Source organism: Garra rufa, chromosome 9, assembly GCF_049309525.1.
Source record: "Garra rufa chromosome 9, GarRuf1.0, whole genome shotgun sequence".
In the NCBI taxonomy this organism is placed as follows: domain Eukaryota; kingdom Metazoa; phylum Chordata; class Actinopteri; order Cypriniformes; family Cyprinidae; genus Garra; species Garra rufa.
The window spans coordinates 29,799,020-29,815,759 of record NC_133369.1 but is presented as its reverse complement, the minus strand read 5'-3'; the positions used below and the strand labels follow the sequence as shown (position 1 = coordinate 29,815,759).

At 43.1% G+C, this 16,740-nt stretch overlaps 1 protein-coding gene across 2 annotated transcripts in view; it reads right to left on the bottom strand.

Annotated features, from left to right (window-relative positions):
- Window positions 1-16,740, bottom strand: part of jarid2a (jumonji and AT-rich interaction domain containing 2a) — a 70,654-nt gene that overhangs the window by 44,526 nt on the left and 9,388 nt on the right. For both annotated transcript variants that reach the window (XM_073846614.1, XM_073846613.1), the window contains exon 2: window positions 3,121-3,244. In XM_073846614.1, the coding sequence (XP_073702715.1) occupies window positions 3,121-3,244 (124 nt within the window). The remainder of the gene's footprint in view (window positions 1-3,120; window positions 3,245-16,740) is intronic.

Genomic DNA, 16,740 nt, shown 5'->3' with positions numbered 1-16,740 from the left:
ATATATATATATATATATATATATATATATATATATATAAATACTGAATACTTTTATGCAAGTCTAAAGTAGTCTAACAATACTACAGAAATTGAATGTAATTATTTGAATGTAAAATAAAACAGCTTCTTCACTGTAAACATGCTGTGTTTCTTATTAAAACTACAGCAGTCCTTTATTCAAGAACAAGGAGTGACTTTTCTCTGTGTATTTTTACATTTATTAATATTAAGCACAGAGACGGCAGAAGGAATATTTGTTGCCACTTTAAGCGCCACACGGACCCAATATACTGTTACACACGTGTTTTCATTCTGAACTGTTTATGATCATTTAAGACATAACCGACAAGGGTAGGGCTGGGCGATAAAACGATAACGATATATATCGCGATAGACAAGAGATCGATATCAATAAAAAATGTGTTCGATAAAACGTTCGATATTTTATATTCTTCGTCGGCCCGCCCAGCCCCCCTTTAACGTTCAGTTCATAGCGCCAGATCACAATAGAAGTTAAGGTTATCTTTCCTACAGAACGGGTCCACGTTGTTGTATTAAACAAACTAAATAGCCTTATGTTATTTATCTTATTTACACGACGGCATGTGATTTCTGTCTCTACATGATCGCGCGTTTACGATGTCTCCTCACAGACGGGATCGCGGACTCCATTCATAAAAACGGACTTTACTATAGGGCGGAATGCCGCGGAATTCGTCGATTTTTGGACCAATAAATCAAAAGTTGGTCTGTTAATTAATTCAGATCGCGATATGGACTAGTGTCTGTGAAAACTGAAATGCAAAAGACCGTTTCAATATGAATCCTGCATGTTCCGTTTGCCTCTATATGTATGAATGGAGGAGACGCGTTTTATTTTCACTACACGCATACTGCACACGTGACGCTCCCGCTAATGTTTGGCCTTTGCATCTCACATGAACAGACAAACTCCAATAAATACATCTCCAAAGCTGCTGTGAGTGTCACTTTTTGTCAATTTTACCGTTTCATTAGTGAAACTAGCATCATTCATACTGTATTACACACTGAAACTTCACGGCAACCTGTCAAAATAAAAGTACGGTTTAACATGTAACAGAACAATATTAGTCTTGTATTACTTTGTACAGTATAATGTAGGTGTTTATCCCCCGGTTTCACAGACAGGGCTTAAGCCTAGTCCTAGACTAAAATGTAAGTCTGAGCTGTTTCAACTGAAATAAACTTGCACTGACTGATCTTAAAATATATCAGTGTCTTTTTTTGTTTTAAGATGCACACCACTAATGTTTTTTTTCTAAGCATGTTTGTAAAAATTACATAAATGTCCTAATTGAACTATGACCTAATCCTGGCTTAGTCTAAGCCCTGTCTGTGAAACCAGGCCTTTATGTTCACATTTAAATAATTTACATAAAACAATATATATATGATAAAAAATAAAATAAAGAGTCACCACTTAATTGTTGAAAAAATACTATTATTATTAAACCTTTTTTTAACTGAATATAATTTTTCTTCTATGTATTAATTTTAACAGTAAAGCTCCGTTTATTTTTATTTTTAAAAATAAATCAGTGATTTTGCTTTCATTTGATTATCAGAAAAATTTAAACAAGAATTTCTGAAAAAAAAAAAGATTGTTCAAAATGTTGAAAGTTTTGGACTTATTTTTTTCACTTAAATAAATATTTTTGTTATTACACAAAGTATAGGCTAAAGTACCGGGAAAGAAGTAATTTTGGCTACTGGCAACCAGCAATCTGTGCAGAAATAAATATTATCAGCCAAGTACTTTGCAACAACCTCTGACCTGTGGTCAAGCCGTACTTCTGGGCCATACATTAGCTTGACCATTCACTTCATCGACAATGAATGGGGTTTGAATTGAGGATTAAGAGATAATTAAGTGTATATTGTGACTTTAGACTTATGTTTACATTTTAATTATTTGAGTTTTCCATGGTTGTTGACATTTCTGTCTTAATAACTGAGGGGATTATGATCAGAGGCAGGTTAAGTTTAAAATAAAAATGCTTGAGTGTAATATATTTTTCTCCTGGTCCTTGTTTTAAATGGGTCATAAAAATATCAATAATTATCGTTATCGACCGATATGAAACACTGATATCGTGATATAGTTTTCAGCCATATCGCCCAGCCCTAGACAAGGGTTTACATGAATAATCACCAAGCACCTCAAATATTTTTGTGTGTATTTAACCATTTATGCACGCACCTTGAGCTAAAAGATAACTTCACATGTTCAGCTCCGTCTTTGAGCGCATACAAAGAACAGCACAAGTTTTCTTATGCACTATTAAAAACACAACATCAAAGAAACATGAATAAATCAAGCACGTCCCGTTTTATAAAAGTCACAATACATTATTTTGTTGATTTACATGTGAAATTATGCTTTTATGGAGGAGCAAAAGCGCACCACTGGTAAGAGGGCGGAATGGGGAGCAATAATAGTTTAATCTGGATTACTGCGTTTTCATGATCGTTTGAAGCAGAAATCGAATTTGAAACCGAATTAAGATTAATTGCACAGCCCTACTTGAATGTGTCATTTGCATTGCTGTCTATGCAGGGTCAGAAAGCTCTTGGATTTTATTAAAAATATCTTAATTTGTTTTTCAAACCCTTACGGGTTTGGAACGACATGAGGGTGAGTAATTCATGACAGAATTTCCCCTTTAAAATTACAATGTATTGTAAAAATATCTCAGAAAACTGGTTTTGGCAATGCCAAAACAGCATAGTACAGGATATGAATTCATAAATAGAACCAAGGTGAAGACTTGGCTTATCAATATTAATTAGCTAATATGCCTGGATGTGCTAGAAGATTACCTGGCCATGTTAGCATGAAGTTAATGAATATTCATGAGCTCAGTCTCAGTGCCATAATAGTGACATCTTAAAACTCATACTAGCCCCGCTGTTATAATATTCTCAGCATATCATCTCTAAAGGGGTTCAGAATGGCAGTAGCGTCAGATGTTGAGGGTCACAGAAGGGAGATCTTTGCTGCAGCTGTTCTAAAGGTCAGCATCTTTCTGTAGTCGAGATCACTGAAAGCACTGCACTAGAAAAGATGTATACTCACCATTAACTATTCCAGTGCCATTCTCCACTTTGCTCTTCTGAGCCGTCTTAAATTCCTTAAGCGAGAGGTACAGCACCCGGCGGACCACTCTCTCTTCCGACCATGGGATCCCATCGTTATCATCCTGCAGAAGGAGAGAAAAATATTTTAGAGCTCTAAAAAAGAAACAGATGTGACCTCACAAGAAAAATGCGTTCTCTAAATAAACCGTTTTGGGTTAATTAGTTAAACAATAGTCTAATAGATGAAATGACAAACACTGAGAGTGGATGAGGAAAAAAATGTATTCTTTTACGTAAAACCACAGCTATACAGACAGAGGACCGTGTTATAAATAGTGCAGTTGGCTGCGGTTTCTCCGTCCCAGCACGTGTCAGAAAGCCTTTTATTACTGAATGCTCCAAAAGCAATCACAATAAATGCTCTCAGTGTTAGTATAACATTTGTTCCCCATAGATTACCTAATGTGCTGTAGTAAGACATCTTTCAAACTAGGTAGCAGAATGACCTCACTTTTTTCACAAAGCCTCAAAACAAGTCTTTCATTCAGTAACATGATCTCTTATAAACTGGTAAATGTCTTTAGTATAACAGTCAGTTGCTTTAGACTGTCACAATGAATCACCAAAAATGGCGTAACAACTAAGCTTGGTCTTAATCATGTCCTAGTGTTGCACTGTCACTAAATTGCTCACCAAACAGGCTAGTTCACATAAATAATACGGTGAACAAAAGACAAGAAAAGTGATGTAACCCTGTAAACGACTCACATTCATCCAATTTCCTATGTTAAAATGAATGAGTCAGTCCCAGAGGTGGGTAGAGTACCCAAAATCTGTACTCAAGTAAAAGTACAAGTACTTATGGAAATATTTACTCAAGTAAGAGTAAAAGTAACAATCTTAATAGTTACTTGAGTAAGAGTGAAAAAGTATTGTGGCGGGAGTCCCGAGCTGTGATCAGCGTCGCCCTGGCAACACACGACCGACACCTGGGATCCATCAGCACCGAGCCAATCGTCACCGGAAACCACCCTTTATAAACAGACTGCTCAGGACAGACAAGTGAGAACGATCTCCATTGAAGCTCGGCACTTACATGCTCTCTCTATTGCTTACCTCACAGATTCGCCGTGACGATTGGCTTCCCGCTGCTTGGATCCACTTCCCCTGGGACGACCGCACTTCCTGCACTCGTCCCTCACTGACCACGGTTCACGAGGAGCACCTTTGAAGGAGAAGAGCACCCACACCGAGCACCCACGACGCCGACTGCATACTCACCCGTACACTCTCACCTTTTTATTTAATAAACTCACCCTCCGGGGCTCACCAAAGTCTTTTGTCCTGTCGTGCTGTTCTCCGCCCGGCCACAAGGTGGTGGAGAATGCGGGCAAGATCACGGGCGAGAACAGCCGCGAGGAAGACAGCCCTTTGTTTACGTCGCCATCTTGCTACACCACTAACTTCCGGTTTCTTTTTTTCAGGCGAGCGCCTCCCCAGCGGCATGGAGGAATTGGTAAAACAGCTGACGGAGGTTAGCGTCCGCCAACAACAATGTTTTGAGCTGCTGACTGAACAACATGGCCAAATCCAAGGATATCTGTCAGAAATGCGCCTTCCAGCGGCTCAGAACGTCCCTCTTCCCGACCCACGCGTCACTGCGGCTCGACTATTACCCAAGTTAACCGCAGATGATGATATTGAGGCCTATCTCAAAATGTTTGAGACCGTAGCTCACACAGAAGGTTGGGCGAGAGGTAGTTGGGCTACTGCACTGGCACCGTTGCTGTCAGGTGAAGCCCAACGGGCATATTTTTCTTTACCGGCGTCCTCACAAAATAATTATAATGAGTTAAAAAGAGAAATTTTAGGTCGTCTGGGACTCTCAGCGACCGCCGCTGCGCAGCGGTTTCATGATTGGGAATTTAAAGCACGGTTGCCAGTGCGTACTCAAGCGGCCGGTCTGATGCGGTTGGCCGAACATTGGCTCTTAGAAAATTCGCCGTCCCCTTCTCAAGTTGTGGAAAGGGTAGTAGTCGACCGCATGCTGAGAGCGCTCCCCCGCTCGATGAGGCAGGCGGCCGGGATGAGGGGACCCAAAACCATCGCGGATCTGATTGAGGCTGTGGAACTGGCGGACGCTACCTACCGGGACGCTGGGGAGAGAGCGCCGCCTTTCCCCCGGAGGGTGAACCAGGAGCGACGACCGCCAGAGGGCACCCCGCGGCCAGTACACAGACCCTCCAGCCCCCGCGACGAGCCGATGCCCACCGAACCCGCCTCACCACCCATCAAGGCTTGGATGGCAGGCTGTGTGCTGCACCAGAGAGCCCCCAGAGGGGCTCCCACGACCCCGGTGAAGATCCATGGCCGCCAATACCAGGCTCTGCTGGACTCCGGCAGCGCCGTTTCGCTCGCGAGACCCACTACGCTCGCCCCCCGGCCACACTCCAAGTCAATGATGCCCCTCACTTGTGTCCATGGCGACACACGACAGGTACCCACTAATATACTTACCTTTCATAAAGGCGGAGACACCTGGACCCTGGAGGTTGGAATCCTGAAGGATCTCCCCGTGCCCCTGCTGCTTGGACGGGACTGGCCGGGGTTGGAAGCCGCTCTCGCCACTGCCACACAGCCTGCTCGCCAGCGTCGGCGCCCACGCCGTCAACAGTCGCGGGGGTCGGAGAGCCACGCCACCCTGATGACGTCGGACAGTGGGAGAGACGGTGAGTCCGCCCCCAGAAATACTAACCTCTTCCACGATGTGTTTCAGCAGGTCACCGGAGGAGGAAATTTCGGAAAGGCCCAAAAGGAGGACGACCGCTTGAAACACTGCTGGCGACAGGTACGCCTCCTTGAGGACCAGGAGGTACTACCGGCTCCTCACCCTCTCCCACACTTCATCGTCCGGAACGGTCTGCTGTACTGTGTCGCCGAGCGGCGGGGGGAGGTCAAACATCTTCTGGTCGTGCCAAAAGGGAAAACAGAAACAGTGATCGAGTTAGCCCATGCGCACCCCATGGCGGGCCACCTCGGGGCCCAGAACACGATTCAGCGCATCCGCGACAGGTTCCACTGGCCCGGCCTAGAAGCCGAGGTGAAGAGGTTCTGCCAGGCATGTCCCAGATGTCAACGGACGTCGCCCCGGAAACCTCCCCCCAGCCCACTCATTCCGTTACCCATCATCGGGGTGCCCTTTGAGCGGATCGGGATGGACCTCATAGGGCCGTTGCCGAAGTCTGGCCGGGGCCACGAGCACATCCTGGTGATTCTGGACTACGCCACCCGGTACCCTGAAGCAGTCCCCCTTAGGAAGGCCACCGCCAAAACCATCGCTCGGGAGCTGTTCCTGCTCTTCAGCCGGGTGGGCCTGCCAACGGAGATCCTGACCGACCAGGGAACCCCATTCATGTCCCGGCTAATGGCTGACCTCTGCCGGCTGCTGAAAGTGAGACAAATAAGAACCTCAGTCTACCACCCTCAGACCGACGGGCTCGTCGAGAGGTTTAATCAGACGCTCAAGCAGATGCTGCGGAGAGTAACGGCCGAGGACAGGAAGGACTGGGACCTCCTCCTCCCTTACGTACTGTTCGGCATCCGAGAGGTCCCCCAGGCATCCACCGGTTTTACCCCGTTCGAGCTCCTCTTCGGGCGGCAACCAAGAGGCCTTCTCGACGTGGCCCGAGAGGCCTGGGAGCAGCAGCCGGCAGCCTACCGGACCGTCGTGGAACACGTCCGGGACATGCGGGAAAAGATCGACCGGGTCATGCCGTTAGTCCGGGAGCACCTGGTGAAATCCCAGCAAGCCCAGCAACACCTTTACAACCGGGCGGCTCAACCGCGGGAATTCCAGCCAGGGGATAGAGTGATGGTCCTGGTCCCCAATACCGCCTGCAAGTTCCTGGCCCAGTGGCAGGGCCCCTACACTGTGGAAGAACGAGTCGGCCCAGTCAACTATAGGGTAAGGCGGCCCGGCCGCAGACAACCGGTCCAGCTTTACCATATTAATCTGCTGAAGAAATGGGTCGGGGACCAGGACCAGGTGGCCGCTCTCACCATCCAAGAGCCCGCGGTTGTCGACACCAACCCCAACCTCTCCGCCGCCCAGAAGGCGGAGCTGCGGCACCTGGTCGGTCAGTTCCAGGATGTCTTCTCCGACACCCCCGGCCAGACTAATGTCCTCCAGCACGACATCCGCACTCCTCCCGGCGTCATCGTCCGGCAACGGCCCTACAGAGTCCCTGAGTCCCGCCGGCACGCTATAGAGGAGGAGATCCAAAAGATGCTGAAACTGGGGGTCATCGAACCATCACGGAGCCCATGGTCCAGCCCGATAGTCCTGGTCCCAAAACCGGACGGCACCCTGCGGTTCTGCAATGACTACCGGCGCCTAAATGAGATCTCGGACTTCGACAGCTACCCCATGCCCCGAGTGGACGAGCTGTTGGAACGTCTGGGAAGGGCCCGGTACGTCACCACGCTGGACCTCACGAAGGGGTATTGGCAAGTCCCCCTCTCGCCGGAAGCCAGGCCCAAGACCGCCTTCTCAACCCCCTCCGGGCACTGGCAGTACCGGACCCTTCCCTTCGGCCTGCACGGAGCCCCAGCGACATTTCAACGCTTGATGGATGTTATCCTCCGTCCCCACCAAACCTACGCAGCGGCCTACTTGGACGACGTGGTGATCCACTCGGAGGCATGGGAGGACCATTTAGAGCGACTCCGCAGGGTGCTGTCCGAGCTACGTCGGGCGGGCCTAACCGCCAACCCCCGCAAGTGCCACCTAGCGATGAACGAGGCACGGTACCTGGGTTTCACCGTAGGAAGAGGACTCATTAAGCCCCAGGAAAACAAGGTGAAGGCAATCTTGGACGCTCCGAGACCCCTCAGCAAGACCCAGGTACGTGCCTTCTTGGGGTTGGCGGGATACTATCGGTGCTTCATCCCCCAGTTTTCCTCTATAGCGGCCCCTCTGACGGACCTGACCAGGAAGGGACTGCCAGAACGGGTTCACTGGAGCGAGGATGCCGAAAGGGCCTTTGAGCGCATCAAGCGGGCCCTAACCACCGAACCCGTTCTGCGCGCCCCGGACTTCAACTGTCCCTTCCTGCTCCAGACCGATGCTTCAGACACGGGACTGGGGGCCGTGCTCTCCCAGATCCAGGAGGGAGAGGAGCATCCGGTCGTCTACATCAGCCGGAAGCTGTCCAAGGCCGAGAGAAACTACGCAGCTGTCGAGAAGGAAGCTCTCGCCATCAAGTGGGCAGTCCTGGAGTTGAGGTATTATCTGTTGGGTCGTCACTTTACTCTCCTTACAGATCACGCCCCTCTGCAGTGGATGGCCCGGGCCAAGGACACGAACGCCCGGGTTACGAGGTGGTTCCTCTCACTCCAGGACTTCCACTTCGATGTGCGCCATCGCCCTGGCTCCAGCAACAACAACGCCGACGGGCTCTCTCGGTCCTGGGCAGCATTTTCAGGTCTGTCAGGGGTCACTCCCCACCCACCCCCTGTCTCCCCTCTTTCTGTCTCAGCCTCCAGGACCAGGACGTCGCTTGGGGGGGGGAGTGTGGCGGGAGTCCCGAGCTGTGATCAGCGTCGCCCTGGCAACACACGACCGACACCTGGGATCCATCAGCACCGAGCCAATCGTCACCGGAAACCACCCTTTATAAACAGACTGCTCAGGACAGACAAGTGAGAACGATCTCCATTGAAGCTCGGCACTTACATGCTCTCTCTATTGCTTACCTCACAGATTCGCCGTGACGATTGGCTTCCCGCTGCTTGGATCCACTTCCCCTGGGACGACCGCACTTCCTGCACTCGTCCCTCACTGACCACGGTTCACGAGGAGCACCTTTGAAGGAGAAGAGCACCCACACCGAGCACCCACGACGCCGACTGCATACTCACCCGTACACTCTCACCTTTTTATTTAATAAACTCACCCTCCGGGGCTCACCAAAGTCTTTTGTCCTGTCGTGCTGTTCTCCGCCCGGCCACAGTATCCGATGGAAAAAGTACTCAAGTAGCTGGTTACTAGTTACTTCTGATCTGAATGATACGAAGTGAAAACCCCGAATTTCAAACTGAAAGCTTCCACACACAGGTACTCTTCAGATTTTGGTAGCCCGAAAATTAATTTAAAAAATCAGATAGGAGTCTAATCAAAAATGTTTTTAATACACAAATAAACAAATATCAAGGAAGTCATTTTATTTCATTATATTTATTTCATTTAGTGTATCTGCAGAATTTTTAAATATGAATTTAAAGCAATTCATAACCATTTTTAAGATCTGCAAAAGTAAAATAAACAGTAATGGGATTGGACAATGTAAAGTAGAATATTAAGCCATAAAATGGCATGATTTAATATTCAGATACAGTTTCACACAAAAACAAAATATGTTACACTATGGCATTTCATCCTTTATAACATTAAAAGGGATGAATTGAGTATATAATTTATTATATTTATTTAAAACATAAATATTACTGTACTCGTTTAGATTTTTAGAAGGCACCTTAACTTTTTACATTTACAACTCTGTGTTTGCTGCATAAAACATGGGTCGATAATTGCAATCATTTGACCATAAACAGCTGAAAAAAATGTATTGGAAATGAAAAATTAATTCTCTGTCACCAGGGGGCGCTTTAGGAGAGCTGAAATATCACGGTTTCCATAGTAACAGCTGTATACAAAGCAGCATTAACACAGTTTTATCAGACATGAAATGTGACACGTTTCTGAGGACAGTAACGGAGGAACGCCATCAAATGTAGCGGAGTAAAAGTAACGTTTTTTCACTATAAATGTACTTGAGTAAGAGTAAAAGTACCTACCTTTAAATATACTCTAAAAGTACTAGTTACCCAAAAAATTTACTCAAGTAAATGTAACGAAGTAAATGTAATTCGTTACTACCCACCTCTGGTCAGTCCTCTGAAAGCAGTTTTACAGCATTAGATGCCAGAAGCCACAGAGGATTGTCACGCTTCCATGAAACCAGATTTGATATTGTACATACGTGATATATTGTTATCACTACAAATCTGCCTTATTTTAGCAAACTGATCCTGAGAGCAAGAATGCATGCTGCCCTCCCCCCAGTGACGGCGATGTGAAATACTTGAGATGATTAGGACGATGTGAAGTGCTTGACCCCAGCTTAGGGCCTCCCCATGGCACACGAAGAAAGTGGCCCTCTCTAGGGAACTTCTAGTCGCCATGGAAACCGTCTTCCACAGGTCTATTGTGGCGGTCATGTGAAAGTCCCTGTCAGGGTGAACTCAAAACGATATGACATTTCACGAGCATGAGCCAAGCTGTATTATTTATGAGATTATGCAAGTGGGGTCCCACAAAAAGAGCCACTAGAAAGTGGAAGCCACTATCAATAGAATGCTAGAGAGAAAAGGAAATGCTTCTTTTACAATACGGAACCCCCAAAATCTCATCTGTAGTTCTCATCTATAAACACTGCACAAACAATAAGCTACTCATGCCACAGTCAGCTATGAGGTAAATTTTTCTGTTTAAAACTCTTCATATGAGTCTCTGTATGTATAAATTAGTTTAGACAGTTTGCAATGTTGTGGTATGAAAATGATCACTGCAAGACGCTGGTGGAGTGAACGAGGCTTGAGAGAGTTGTGAGATGTTGCCAAATACACCAATTATACATGTCTTTGGACTCGTCTTCTTTACTTAATTTGACACTTTAGAAAGTTAATAAAGTTCAAAGTTGTAGTTTAAGGTTAGCAATTTTTTAATGTCATCTTATTCACAAAAGATTTGAACAAATTCTGGTTTATTTTTTATTTATTACTGGCAATAGTGCATCGCCATCACTTATACTCAGAGTAATAAAAAAAGCCCACAGACAGGGTATTGCTGACAAAATACCAGATTTGATAAAGCAAACACAAAAAAAAATCATCATGATAATATCTATTAAAAATTAATGGCTATAATTACTCATTTTATGCCCAGAAAATGATTTTAACAGATCTATTTCACAAAAGGATCAGTATTAATGTTGTAATTGGCAAAACTCATTTTTATTAATATTATTTTGTGAAAAAATGCCATTTAACAGATATTTAAAATATACAGTCTTTATGTTGTTTCTACATTAGGTTCAATGTGAATATATATTTATGATTAAAATAGTAATTCATAAGTTAAATGTTTATAATCAATTGACAGGACTAATATAAAGGCTACACACACACACATTACTGTTGAAAAAGTTTGGGGTTAGTAAGGTTTTTTTTTTTTAAATAAAATAAGTCCCTTATGCTCACTAATTTATTAGGTCAGGGAAAACAGTAGTATTGTAAAAATTTATTGCAATTGTATTATATGTGACCCTGGACCACAAAACCAGTCACAAGTAGCTCAGTTATATTTGTAGAAGTAGCCAACAATACACTGTAAATGATCCATTTTTCTTTTATAAGTAAAGCTCATGTTCCATGAAGATATTTCGTAAATTTTCTACCATAAATATATCAAAACTTAATTTTTGATTAGTAATATGCATTGCTAAGAACTTTAAAGGACAAATTTAAAGGCAATTTTCTCAATATTTTGATTTTTTTTTTGCCAAATATTGTCCTATCCTAACAAACAATACATCAATGGGAAGCTTATTTATTATTATTTATTTCAGATAACATATAAATCTAAGTTTTGTGGTCCAGGGTCACATATTAAGAATGGCATTTATTTGAAAAAGAAATCTTTTGTAACAATGTAAAAGTCTTTACTGTCACTTTTGACCAATTCTGTGCATTCTTGCTGAATAAAAGTGTTCATTTCTTTCACAAAAACTTTTGAACAATATCAGATAAAATACACAATATATACATAAATATGATTATGAATGTCATCACTCTTACTAGGTTTTAAACTGTGATTCTCCTTCAATCATAAGATTGATAAACGGGGTCAATATCACACTAGATTTGAAGCATAAAGCTTGTGCATTACTCAAGCAATCTGGATTTATGTCCAAATTCACTGATTTTATGCCAGCACAAGGTCTGCTGCCAATTCCAAATGCAATTTGCTTGTTTGACGCATGGAAATTGACAACTGAAGAGATCACCCAAAAGTGAAACCTTACTCAGTTTCAAGCCAGTCTAAGTGTCTGTGACTTTCTTCTTTCAGGCGAATACAATCAGAGTTATATATAAAAAATGTCCTGGCTCTTTCAAGCTTTATAATGGCAGTGAATGGCTGCTGAGATTCAATAGTCCAATACAAGTCCAATGAAGTGCATCCATCCAACATGAAAAGTGCTCTACACAGCTCTGGGGGTTAATAAAGGCCTTCTAAAGTGAATAAATCTTTAAAATCTCTTGCTTCTGCTAATTTTCACATGCACGTTCATGAGAGAGTAGCGTTCCAGTGATGAATATGAATATTTTTCATACATATACGCATCAATTCACTTCCGAAGGCCTTTATTAAAGGTTGTATCAGCGATTTCTAGCCTGAAACATAAAGTGTCAAATTCAGCTGACCTTTCATCACGATCCGTTCGCTGCCTGCCCCATAAATTGTCTGTGAAAAAAACGCGTCTCTCTGGTCAGCCTAGGGTCCGAGATATGCCAAAAAAACAATCGGCACTACCAACCATTCCACACATAAACAAACAGTGTTCCAACCAATCAGCGTCAGGGGTTTGGTGTTGTGGACTTTCGCTCCGCCTCCCTCACATCCCAGCACCAGTAGGAAAGTCCACAACACTAAACCCCTGACGCTGATTGGTTGGAACACTGTTTGTTTATGTGTGGAAAGGTTGGTAGTGCCGATTGTTTTTTTGGCATATCTCGGACCCTAGGCTGACCAGAGAGACGCGGTTTTTTCACAGACAATTTATGGGGCAGGCAGCGAGCGGATCGTGATGAAAGGTCAGCTGAATTTGACACTTTATGTTTCAGGCAAGAAATCGCTGATACAACCTTTAACCTCTTGGAGCTGTGTGGTGCTCTTTGTTATGATGGATGGATGCACTTTATTGGGCTTTAAAATCTCAACAGCCATTATAAAGCTGGGAAGAGCCAAGAAATTTTAATACAACTCCATTTGTATTCATTTGAAAGCAGAAGTCATATACACCTGGGATGGCTTGAGGGTGAGTAAATCATTTGGTATTTTCATTTTTGGCAGAACTATCCCTTTGAGTAAATGATTCTAGAATATCCTGGTCTATTATATGATTAAGACGGACTGACACACACAAAGAAAAGCAACGATGTCACACCTCTATCACTAAACAAACCTGTTTGTCCCAATAATACACACCATGAACTAATGTACAGGATAAATCTTTCCATTTAGGGTAAGATCTCATCAATACACTAATCGCAGATAGCACATGAGCCCAGTGTCTCCTAAATCAATTAAACACAAGATTCATGTTGCTCATTTAACTGTCATAACCAGTTCCTCTGTGATAACGGCCTCATATGCATCTGCCTTTTAACCACATCAGTTTGCTATTTGTGCATGTAGCTCGGAGCAGCTCTTACAATTACACCAGCATCTCTCACCACACGTGCGCTGGTTTTTATTACATTGCCAGCAACCCTGTCAATTATTGATAAAGGTGTATTGTGTCTGAAGTCATGAGGATAAGTCTGTCACCATAAGCACAATGCAGATCTTTTATGCTAGTGACATATATCGGTTGAATTCAGGACTTTTTACATGTTTACATTTGGAGTCTATAATCCAAAGATCAAGTAACAGCAACAAAGAGCAAAAAACAAACAACAGAGAACAAACTCAGAGCAATAATGGCAGAATAATAGGCTGCAGGCTGAAGCTTGTTTAATTCTAGTGTGTGGGTTTGATTTGCATACAGATAACTTGTCAAATGGCTTTTATTAAACACGATGGCTTTAATGAGTAAATTGCTCCCTTATGGATTTCAACAGCTTGAATCCAAAAGCAACTTACGTTATAATCAGGGAAATGATTGGAAAAGCTTTCATCTTTACCTAAAGTTTTGCACAGACACTGATTGAGCCAACGATAGTTGGGTCTGCTTCGCACAGATCAAATTTAAACAGGGCGGCAGGAGCAGACGGGCTGTGGGCCAGCCTGCCAACATATCAAATCTGACCTTGCTACCCATCTGTCTCAGACCAGTCACTGGCCACTCACACACACACAGCTGACTTACTACTAATGCTAACAAAAGCAAGCTGGCATGAAAGGAAAAAACGGATCTATTATTTACCCAGGGCCAACAAACCTGATGTTAAAACCGGCCTATCAGCACGGCACAAGCAGGCAATCGATTGTAAATGATGACTGGTATAAGCTTCTCAAATAAGCTTTTCAACATCCCTCAATGTCACACATCCACTACATTCACAAAGACAAATCATCTACTCCAGTGACAACATAAAAAGCAACATGGAACTAGAAATGAATTTTGCATATCTATCTATATTTTTAAATTTATAGGTAGATTTTTTGACCTCATCTAGCACTAACTTGCAAGGATAGTAATATATTATTGCAATTGAGTGGGTTGCTGTGTGCATTAAAAGGAGTTAAAGGAACACTCCACTTTTTTTGGAAATAGGCTCATTCTCCAACTCCCCCCGAGTTAATAAGTTGATTTATACCGTTTTGAAATCCATTCAGCCGTTCTCCTGTTCTGGCGATATCACTTTTAGCATAGCTTAGCATAAGTCATTGAATCCTATTAGACCAATAGCATCGCATTCAAAAATGACCAACGAGTTTCGATATTTGTCCTATTTAAAACTTGACTCTTCTGTAGTTATATCGTGTACTAAGACCGGTGGAAATGCAAAGCTGCGAGTTTCTAGGCTGATAAGATTAGGAACTACACTCCCATTCCGGCGTAATAGTCAAGGAAGTTTGCTGCCGTAATATGGCTGAAGCAGGCGGAGTATTATCAGAAATGAGTTCCCAGCTAGTTTAGCATTTGCACATGTGCTGCGTGGTATTACTGCTCCTGCTTCAGCCATATTACGGCAGCAAACTTCCTTGACTATTACGCCGGAATGGGAGTGTAGTTCCTAATCTTATCAGCCTAGAAAATTGAAGCTTTGCATTTCCACCGGTCTTAGTACACGATATAACTACAGAAGAGTCAAGTTTTAAATAGGACAAATATCGAAACTCGTTGGTCATTTTTGAACGCGATGCTATTGGTCTAATAGGATTCAATGATCTATGTTAAGCTATGCTAAAAGTGATATCGCCAGAACAGGAGAACGGCTGAATGGATTTCAAAACGGTAAAACTCAACTTATTAACTCGGGGGGAGTTGGAGAATGAGTCTATTTCCAAAAAAAGTGGAGTATTCCTTTAAAAGAATAGTTCATCCAAAAATAAAAGTTCTGTCATAAATTACTCTTTCCAAACAAGTAAGACCTTTGTTCATCTTCAGAACACAAATTAATATATTTTTGATCCAAGAGCTTTCTGACCCTGCATAGAAAGCAATGCAACTGACACTTTCAAGGCCCAGAAAGGTAGTAAGGACATCATTAAAGGAGTAGTTCACTTCCAGAATAAAACATTTACAGATAATGTACTCACCCCCTTGTCATCATGATCTTTCTTTCTTCAGCCGTAAAGAAATTACGTTTTTTGAGGAAAGCATTTCAGGATTTCTCTCCATACAGTGGACTTCTATGGTGCCCACGAGTTTAAATGCAGCTTCAAAGGGCTTTAAACGTTACCAGCCGAGGAAGAAGGGCGAAATGTCTAGCGAAATGATCAGTTATTTTCTAAAAAGAAAAAAAAAAGAAAAGAAAAAGACAATTTGTGTACTTTTTAACCTGAAATGCTTGTCTTGTCTAGCTCTGGGTGAACTCTGTGTAGTCCGGTTCAAGACAGTTAGGGTATGTCGAACTTCATCCTACATTGCTGTTTTACCTTTTTTTTATATAATCTTCTTTGCACATTCACTTTGTAAACACTGGGTCGGTACTTTTGCAGCAATGTAGAGCAATTTTGAAGTTGGAGGAGCAAATGAGAAAATGCCATTTAACTGTCTTGAACCAGAATACACAGAACTGACGCAGAGTTAGACAAGAACATTTGAGGTTAAAAAGTATATAAATTGTCAATTGCTTTAGAAAATAACCAATCGTTTCGATAGATAAGACCTTTAGAGCTCTTTGAAGCTGCATTTAAACTGCATTTTGGAAGTTCAAACTCAGGGGCACCATAGAAGTCCATTATATGGAGAGAAATCCTGAAATGTTTTCATCAAAAAAAAAAATCTTTACGACTGAAGAAAGAAGACATGAACATCTTGGATGGCAAGGGGGTGAGTACATAATCTGTACATTTTTGTTTTGAAAGTGAATTTCTCCTTTACAATAGTCCATGGGACATCATTGGTTCAAAAGTAATTTTATTTATCAGCTTCGATAATACTTATCGAAGCTGACTTCGATAATAAGGGTCAGAAGGTTCTCGGATTAAATCAAAAAGATCTCAATTTGTGTTCTGAAGATGAACAAAGGTCTTACAGGTTTGAAATGACATGAGAGTGAGTAATTAATGACAGAATTTTTATTTTTAGGTGAACTAATAATTTTT